Genomic DNA, 10,000 nt, shown 5'->3' with positions numbered 1-10,000 from the left:
TCCCCCATGTTGCCAGCCATGTACCATTCCCCCATGTTGCCAGCCATGTACCGTTCCCCCATGTTGCCAGCCATGTACCATTCCCCCATGTTGCCAGCCATGTACCATTCCCCCATGTTGCCAGTCATGTACCGTTCCCCCATGTTGCCAGTCATGTATCGTTCCCCCATGTTGCCAGTCATGTACCGTTCCCCCATGTTGCCAGTCATGTACCGTTCCCCCATGTTGCCAGTCATGTACCGTTCTCCCATGTTGCCAGTCATGTACCATTCCCCCATGTTGCCAGTCATGTACCATTCCCCCATGTTGCCAGTCATGTACCGTTCCCCATGTTGCCAGTCATGTACCGTTCCCCATGTTGCCAGTCATGTACCGTTCCCCCATGTTGCCAGGCATGTACCATTCCCCCATGTTGCCAGTCATGTACCGTTCCCCCATGTTGCCAGCCATGTACCGTTCCCCCATGTTACCAGTCATGTACCATTCCCACATGTTGCCAGCCATGTACCATTCCCCCATGTTGCCAGTCATGTACCGTTCCCCCATGTTGCCAGTCATGTACCGTTCCCCCATGTTGCCAGCCATGTACCATTCCCCCATGTTGCCAGTCATGTACCATTCCCCCATGTTGCCAGTCATGTACCATTCCCACATGTTGCCAGCCATGTACCATTCCCCCATGTTGCCAGTCATGTACCGTTCCCCCATGTTGCCAGCCATGTACCATTCCCCCATGTTGCCAGTCATGTACCATTCCCCCATGTTGCCAGTCATGTACCATTCCCACATGTTGCCAGCCATGTACCATTCCCCCATGTTGCCAGCCATGTACCGTTCCCCCATGTTGCCAGCCATGTACCATTCCCACATGTTGCCAGCCATGTACCGTTCCCCCATGTTGCCAGTCATGTACCGTTCCCCCATGTTGCCAGTCATGTACCGTTCCCCCATGTTGCCAGCCATGTACCATTCCCCCATGTTGCCAGTCATGTACCGTTCCCCCATGTTGCCAGTCATGTACCGTTCCCCCATGTTGCCAGTCATGTACCGTTCCCCCATGTTGCCAGCCATGTACCGTTCCCCCATGTTGCCAGCCATGTACCGTTACCCCATGTTGCCAGCCATGTACCGTTACCCCATGTTGCCAGTCATGTACCATTCCCCCATGTTGCCAGGCATGTACCGTTCCCCCATGTTGCCAGTCATGTACCATTCCCCCATGTTGCCAGCCATGTACCGTTCCCCCATGTTGCCAGCCATGTACCATTCCCCCATGTTGGCTTTCGACTGGAGCTAAGCACGATTGATACTGGTCAGTACAAAGGACAGATCTCCCTCTGGTCTGAAGAGGCCCCAGGGTGGTAGGGACACCTCCCTGTAGCTTTCTGAGCCTTACTCTCATGGCACTCATCACAACAGTAAGGCTATTAACCCCAATGTAATGGCAATGTCCTGGTTACATTCCCGACCCAGAATACATGGTCATGTAGTCGTCCCTATCTCTCCACTTTTATAGCCGATGAGTGGTGAGTTGTCAACAGTAACTCTTGGGCATGTTAACAACTTTGAAAACTATTATTTTTATTATCTCTAACATCACAAGGTTGTCTGGATCTCTTTGAAGTCACGTAGTTCACGTCGTTATGCTCTTTTTGTTTACAAAGCCCTGCTCCCCAAACTTCCGACGTACCTAACACCACTGTTAAGATTTTAAATGACAAGTTATCAAACCCGTTCACAGGACTGGTTAACTCTGGAGAATCCTTTGGTGTCTAGAGAGTAAGGTAAATCAGACTTTAATTTCCTTGCACCTGCCATTTGGAATGATCTACAATACACATTAAAATTGGAAGAATTGGTGCTTCTGGGGCATTTCAGATGGTTGCTAGGCAACCTTTTTACTGAAGAATGTGTCTGTTTTTTAAGATGGTGTTTTGCCTTTTGTCTATTGTTGTGTATAACAATGTATATTTTATTGTGTACATAAATGTGTAGTTTGATGTGTTTATTGTATATTGATGTGTATTGTGGTGCTCTACAGGGATCATCTGGCAAAGAGACCTTGGTCTCAGCTTTGACTCCCTGTCAAAATAATGGTGAAATAAAAACTACTTCACTGGTTGCACAGCTTTTCTGGCCTTGCCTCAGAGAGAAAACCACAACAATATTTACACTGTTACCCTGTCTACAAACAGAGTCGTATGGAAAAAACAAAACCTGGCCAGTCACCCTGACAACCCAGCAAATCCACAGCACACACTTCTGGCAACCCTTTAAGCTTATTCTTCCACAGCTCCCCAGGCCCTCCTCAGCCCCTCCTCAAGGTTTGAAGGGGGTAAGGAGATGGACTAATCCGTCTCAGCAGCTCCCGGATAAGTCTGTGTCTCTCTCTAAAACTCTCCTCCAGGATTGTGTGTGTGTGTGTGTGTGTGTGTGTGTGTGTGTGTGTGTGTGTGTGTGTGTGTGTGTGTGTGTGTGTGTGTGTGTGTGTGTGTGTGTGTGTGTGTGTGTGTGTGTGTGTGTGTGTGTGTGTGTGTGTGTGTGTGTGTGTGTGTGTGTGTGTGTGTGTGTGTGTGTGTGTGTGTGTGCACATGCATGGTATGTGTATGTGCGTGCGTTTGTGTGTGTGCATGTGTGTTTGCACGCGTGTGTGTGTGCTGCTGCTTCCTGCCAACCTGCATGCATACAGAGAAGCTCTGCGTGAGAGGAGCAGAGACGGCAGATCAACTGGAAACCAGTGGATCAGGCGGCAGAAGCCAAGGCTGTGAATGAAGGGCAGGACAGGGTGGTTTTTCTTTACTCCTGATGAGATGTGACGGCTTCAAAATACAGCACTTTATTATATTTGTGTCAAGAAGGAAATACTGTTTCTCTCCTTATGACTCTTTAATCAAACAGGAAAGTAGTTGAGAGACACCAGCATGGATTCAGTCTACTCTGTAAAGTAATATAACCTTTTTTATAATAAGATATGTGCCTTATTGATTTGATTTTGTTCCCCTAAGCTGTCTTGGAAGTGTTAAAATTGAGAGCTTGGGACTATGCTTCTATCTGCATTTTAGTCTAAATGTAGTTATTGACATTAGCCTTGTTCTGTTCAATGTTCTCTACCTACATAGTACTCTAAATACCCCAATTCATGTTGTTAAGTTCAAAACAATTCAATATAAAAATTGCTGACACCATTCAAACCAGTGAGGGTTCGAAAATTTAAAGCCAATTTATCTCAGAATCATATTTTTGCAGATAGAACCACGTAGTCCCAAGCTCTCCAAATCTCTCCCCACAGACCCACCATCCTCCCCTGGTGTCGGTGTGACAGGGCCCACAGACCCACCATCCTCCCCTGGTGTCGGTGTGACAGGCCCCACAGACCCACCATCCTCCTCTGGTGTCGGTGTGACAGGCCCCACAGACCCACCATCCTCCCCTGGTGTCGGTGTGACAGGCCCCACAGACCCACCATCCTCCCCTGGTGTCGGTGTGACAGGCCCCACAGACCCACCATCCTCCCCTGGTGTCAGTGTGACAGGCCCCACAGACCCACCATCCTCCCCTGGTGTCGGTGTGACAGGCCCCACAGACCCACCATCCTCCCCTGGTGTCGGTGTGACAGGCCCCACAGACCCACCATCCTCCCCTGGTGTCGGTGTGACAGGCCCCACAGACCCACCATCCTCCCCTGGTGTCAGTGTGACAGGCCCCACAGACCCACCATCCTCCCCTGGTGTCGGAGTGACAGGCCCCACAGACCCACCATCCTCCTCTGGTGTCAGTGTGACAGGCCCCACAGACCCACCATCCTCCCCTGGTGTCGGTGTGACAGGCCCCACAGACCCACCATCCTCCCCTGGTGTCAGTGTGACAGGCCCCACAGACCCACCATCCTCCCCTGTTGTCGGTGTGACAGGCCCCACAGACCCGCCATCCTCCCCTGGTGTCAGTGTGACAGGCCCCACAGACCCACCATCCTCCCCTGGTGTCAGTGTGACAGGCCCCACAGACCCGCCATCCTCCCCTGGTGTCAGTGTGACAGGCCCCACAGACCCACCATCCTCCCCTGGTGTCGGTGTGACAGGCCCCACAGACCCACCATCCTCCCCTGGTGTCAGTGTGACAGGCCCCACAGATCCAACATCCTCCCCTGGTGTCAGTGTTACAGGCCCCACAGACCCGCCATCCTCCCCTGGTGTCAGTGTGACAGGCCCCACAGACCCACCATCCTCCCCTGGTGTCGGTGTGACAGGCCCCACAGACCCACCATCCTCCCCTGGTGTCGGTGTGACAGGCCCCACAGACCCACCATCCTCCCCTGGTGTCAGTGTGACAGGCCCCACAGACCCGCCATCCTCCCCTGGTGTCAGTGTGACAGGCCCCACAGACCCGCCATCCTCCCCTGGTGTCGGTGTGACAGGCCCAACAGACCCAACATCCTCCCCTGGTGTCAGTGTGACAGGCCCCACAGACCCACCATCCTCCCCTGGTGTCAGTGTGACAGGCCCCACAGACCCACCATCCTCCCCTGGTGTCAGTGTGACAGGCCCCACAGACCCACCATCCTCCCCTGGTGTCGGAGTGACAGGCCCCACAGACCCACCATCCTCCCCTGGTGTCAGTGTGACAGGCCCAACAGACCCACCATCCTCCCCTGGTGTCAGTGTGACAGGCCCCACAGACCCACCATCCTCCCCTGGTGTCAGTGTGACAGGCCCCACAGACCCAACATCCTCCCCTGGTGTCAGTGTGACAGGCCCCACAGACCCACCATCCTCCCCTGGTGTCGGAGTGACAGGCCCCACAGACCCACCATCCTCCCCTGGTGTCAGTGTGACAGGCCCAACAGACCCACCATCCTCCCCTGGTGTCAGTGTGACAGGCCCCACAGACCCACCATCCTCCCCTGGTGTCAGTGTGACAGGCCCCACAGACCCACCATCCTCCCCTGGTGTCAGTGTGACAGGCCCCACAGACCCACCATCCTCCCCTGGTGTCAGTGTGACAGGCCCCACAGACCCGCCATCCTCCCCTGGTGTCAGTGTGACAGGCCCCACAGACCCGCCATCCTCCCCTGGTGTCAGTGTGACAGGCCCCACAGACCCAACATCCTCCCCTGGTGTCAGTGTGACAGGCCCCACAGACCCACCATCCTCCCCTGGTGTCGGAGTGACAGGCCCCACAGACCCACCATCCTCCCCTGGTGTCAGTGTGACAGGCCCAACAGACCCACCATCCTCCCCTGGTGTCAGTGTGACAGGCCCCACAGACCCACCATCCTCCCCTGGTGTCAGTGTGACAGGCCCCACAGACCCACCATCCTCCCCTGGTGTCAGTGTGACAGGCCCCACAGACCCACCATCCTCCCCTGGTGTCAGTGTGACAGGCCCCACAGACCCACCATCCTCCCCTGGTGTCAGTGTGACAGGCCCCACAGACCCACCATCCTCCCCTGGTGTCGGAGTGACAGGCCCCACAGACCCACCATCCTCCCCTGGTGTCAGTGTGACAGGCCCAACAGACCCACCATCCTCCCCTGGTGTCAGTGTGACAGGCCCCACAGACCCACCATCCTCCCCTGGTGTCAGTGTGACAGGCCCCACAGACCCACCATCCTCCCCTGGTGTCGGAGTGACAGGCCCCACAGACCCACCATCCTCCCCTGGTGTCAGTGTGACAGGCCCAACAGACCCACCATCCTCCCCTGGTGTCAGTGTGACAGGCCCCACAGACCCACCATCCTCCCCTGGTGTCAGTGTGACAGGCCCCACAGACCCACCATCCTCCCCTGGTGTCAGTGTGACAGGCCCCACAGACCCACCATCCTCCCCTGGTGTCAGTGTGACAGGCCCCACAGACCCACCATCCTCCCCTGGTGTCGGTGTGACAGGCCCCACAGACCCACCATCCTCCCCTGGTGTCAGTGTGACAGGCCCCACAGACCCAACATCCTCCCCTGGTGTTGGTGTGACAGGCCCCACAGACCCAACATCCTCCCCTGGTGTCAGTGTGACAGGCCCCACAGACCCACCATCCTCCCCTGGTGTTGGTGTGACAGGCCCCACAGACCCACCATCCTCCCCTGGTGTCAGTGTGACAGGCCCCACAGACCCGCCATCCTCCCTTGGAGTGTTAGTGTGACAGGCCTTGATGGCACGTCTCTCACTTCTCCTAAAGGATCCTTGCATGAGTTTCACATAAAGGGACTTTGCTCTGAGCAAGAGGGGATAAAAAAGCTATTGAAGTTTTCAATCACAACTAATCCTGTGAAGAGTTACTATTTCTTTTCAAAACTTTTCCTTATTAGATATATCATACTCTTTGGGTGGGCCACCAGAGTTTTAGATGTATGACAAAAGTTTGGCAATAATCCCATGAGTTGCTACTTTGCCGTGAGCGATTAACGAGCATACAGTCACACCACGTAATGCTCAAACAAAATGGCTCTTTCTCAGAATAAAATACATCTAGTACATTTAATATGGAAGCCGGCACAGTAACCTAACTTTGACTTTGCAAGTGACTGCCAAGCTGTCAAGGGGAAAGAGACTGAGACTTTGTGGGATGTTATGTTCTGTTTGTTATGTAAGTCTGAAGTTGACATTGGAAACTGTCATTAAACTGTCCTGTTATACACAATGGTACAGAAAATTCATGCAGCATTAACACTGTCATGAGTCATGACCCTGACTCTGACTCTGCTGTGCAGCAAACATGTTCTCTCTCTTCTCCCCACGGTAATCTGTCATACACTGCACCCACATAAAAAACATCCACATGGTTTTACAATCATATCAAATAGAGTCAGATAGTCAGTGGGTTAAATTGACCCAAAGGGTAAGCTGAGCCAGTCTTGTTTCTAGGAAACCATACACAAAATGTGTCATTTAACCAAATATTTAAAAGAGGTCATAATTTCATGGAGTCTGTGAAGGAAGAAACCAAATGGAAAAAGTGGTAAATTAGATCCAAAAACTGGTTTCACCGTGTCAAATGAATGGATTGTGTTGAGAGGTTTCATGATACTTGTATCTAAACCAAAGTAGATTGTTTTAAGATGTTTCTATACATCAGTTGGCATCTCTATAAGCTACAATATGAGATCCTAAACCTAGCATGAAAGTGCATCTTTGTAGCTCTGTGGGCTGATACAGTCCAAATGTTAGCCTTGAGGTACACTGAGCCAATGGCCACCATTCCCTGTACAAATGATGTCATTTTGTTAGTTTTATGCATAATATGCATAGTATTTTGCCAATGTGTCATGCATATGAACTCTGTGTAGTGCCTTTATATGGTTGTTGGCTCGGCCCTACTGTATGTGCTCTCTGTCACCTTTGGCCACATGGCAAAACACAATGCCCAAGGACCTCTGAGGGGCCAAACTGTATCGCTCTCTCTAACAGTAACCATAGAATTGACAACAGAAATGTGTGTTAGAATAAGACTGTTGCAGCCATTTTTGGCATCTAAACTCTGAAGCTATCTATATGGATGTATGATCTCTGTGGTTACTTGTTGTTCAGAGTGAACTCTGACGACACTGTATGCAATCAGCTTTTATATTACAGATAGATTGTAGGTTATATCAATTTAATTTCTAATCCCCCTTATTTTCTTTTTTAAAAAATCCCCCGAATACCCTTCCATCCCTACCCTAATTGGAGCAAACTAACGGACAGCAATACACACAGCTATTTCGCTCACATCTACGGAGTCTGTAGTTAAATAATTATACATATAATCCTAATTTCCTCTTTCTTCAAGGGCTGTATTTTGACTCCCAGCGGAAAATCTGAAATTCATTCTGATCTTAACTCCAACCCTCCGGCGTCCACAGATTAACTCATCTTTCCCAGTACGATGCCATTTCGCTATTTCCTGTTGCAATATATCCCTCCATTTTACTATAATGTTTTACAAAGGTCTCCACCTCCCTATTTGTACAATTGATTCTGATATTGCCTTAAAAAAAAAATACTTTACCCAAGAGTATAATGATATTTCCCATTTACTGATCATAGTTTTTCAGATCCTCTAACATTGGATATCTTAGTTTTACTACAGTACCTTCGGTTTTGCCTGTGGATTGGTCAACAATTGATTTTGAATATTAACAAGTCAGATATGGTATAAATGGAATGAAGGTTTGTTGTTCTCCATCTTCTCCTGTTTCCGGGCCACGGAGGTAGGTTGTATGATCAATACTCATTTCCTAGAGCATCTAGGCCTCTGGCCTAATAGGCATCTCTTTGTTCGTGTTTTGTGTTATATGCCCAGATTCATATCTTGTAATGCTTTTAAATGCTTTGTATGTTAAGTTTATGCCTTCTATAGTGTATCATTCATTTTACAAAGTTATTAAATAATACTAGCTTTGATATTCGCTTCTCATAACCATTCCTTGATCTTAGTCAGCTAAATCCATAATACTTGATTGCACATGGTTTTACAATAATATCAAATGGAGTCATATAGTCAGGTTTATCAAATGTAGATTTAATTACTATTTATCACTACATTGTTACGGAGCAGACATCATCATGCCCCGTGTATACAAAAGTAAAACAAGCAAGGGTCTAGCCCCCCTTGAGGTTCTTGAGAGAGCAACAAAGGAAGTAAGAAGTCTATTCAATCAGCAGCAAGGGATAAAAACAACTGAATGACACTGAAGAGATGCATTAACAAAAAAAACAACATACATTGACCTGTTTGAAAGAGAGGCTATGATAGAGTAGCAGAGGCACACAAGGTCTCATTTGATGACATGGAGTCTGAGCTTGCTAAACATATCAATAATTTTGTTGAGCCAGTTTCATGGGCTTAGTAGCCTCAAATGCAGAGAACTTGCCTATGAATTGGCACATGGAAACAACATCCCTGTCCCAGGCAGCTGTTCAAGAAATAGAAAGGTAAGTGATATTGAACAGAGATATCTACAAAACATTAAGAACACCTTCCTAATATTGAGTTGCACCGCACCCCCTTTTCCCTCAGAACAGCCTCAATTTGGCGGGGCATCAAATCAAATCTTATTGGTCACATACACATGGTTAGCAGATGTTAATGTGAGTGTAGCAAAATGCTTATGCTTCTAGTTTCCTGACAGTGCAGTAATATCTAACAAGTAATCTAACAAATTCACAACGACTACCTTATACACACAAATGTAAAGGGATAAATAAGAATATGTACATATAAATATATGGATAAGCGATGGCTGTGCGGGATAGACATGATACAGTAGATGGTATAGCGTACAGTATATACATATGAGATGAGTAATGTAGGATATGTAAACATTATTAAAGTGGCATTGTTTAAAGTGGCTAGTGATACATTTATTACATCCATTTATTAAAGTGGCCAGAGATTTGAGTCTGTATGTTGGCAGCAGCCACTATGTTAGTGATGGCGGTTTAACAGTCTGATGGCCTTGAGATAGAAGCTGTTTTTCAGTCTCTCGGTCCCAGCTTTGATGCACCTGTACTGACCTCGCCTTCTGGATGATAGTGGGGTGAACAGGCAGTGGCTTGGGTGGTTGTTGTCCTTGATGATCTTTTTGGCCTTCATGTGACATCGGGTGCTGTAAGTGTCCTGGAGGGCAGGTAGTTTGCCCCCTGTGATGCATTGTGCAGACCGTACTACCCTCTGGAGAGCCTTGCGGTTGAGGGCGGTGCAGTTGCCGTACCAGGCGGTGATACAGCCCGACAGGATGCTCTCGATTGTGCATCTGTAAAAGTTTGTGAGTGTTTTAGGTGACAAGCCAAATTTCTTCAGCCTCCTGAGGTTGAAAAGGCGCTGTTGCGCCTTCTTCCCAACTCTGTCTGTGTGGGTGGACCATTTCAGTTTGACCTTCTCCACTACTGTCCCATCGATGTGGATAGGGGGGTGCTCCCCCTGCTGTTTCCTGAAGTTCAAGATCATCTCCTTTGTTTTGTTTGACGTTGAGTGAGAGGTTATTTTCTTGACACCACACTCCGAGGGCCCTCACCTCCTCCTGTAG

At 49.4% G+C, this 10,000-nt stretch overlaps 2 protein-coding genes across 2 annotated transcripts; both read left to right on the top strand.

Moving 5' to 3' along the window:
• The first annotated feature begins 367 nt into the window (after positions 1 to 367).
• Positions 368 to 1,297, top strand: LOC139546014 (uncharacterized). The gene has a single exon (XM_071354275.1). The coding sequence runs from the start codon at positions 368 to 370 to the stop codon at positions 1,295 to 1,297; it is 930 nt and encodes a 309-aa protein (XP_071210376.1).
• A 222-nt stretch (positions 1,298 to 1,519) lies between these two features.
• Positions 1,520 to 6,135, top strand: LOC139546013 (collagen alpha-5(IV) chain-like). Its single transcript, XM_071354273.1, has 2 exons — positions 1,520 to 1,526; positions 3,290 to 6,135. Exons 1-2 carry the CDS (start codon positions 1,520 to 1,522, stop codon positions 6,133 to 6,135), a joined length of 2,853 nt encoding a protein of 950 aa, XP_071210374.1.
• Positions 6,136 to 10,000: the final 3,865 nt, after the last annotated feature.

Source organism: Salvelinus alpinus, chromosome 19 (assembly GCF_045679555.1).
Source record: "Salvelinus alpinus chromosome 19, SLU_Salpinus.1, whole genome shotgun sequence".
NCBI classification, from domain to species: domain Eukaryota; kingdom Metazoa; phylum Chordata; class Actinopteri; order Salmoniformes; family Salmonidae; genus Salvelinus; species Salvelinus alpinus.
The sequence above is the reverse complement of the archived record's forward strand: the minus strand, read 5'-3'. Positions and strand labels throughout refer to the sequence as shown.

What these genes read in the sequence shown, in the direction of transcription:
- LOC139546014 (XM_071354275.1), top strand. Translation starts at nt 368, where the DNA reads ATGTACCGTTCCCCCATGTTGCCAGGCATGTACCATTCCCCCATGTTG.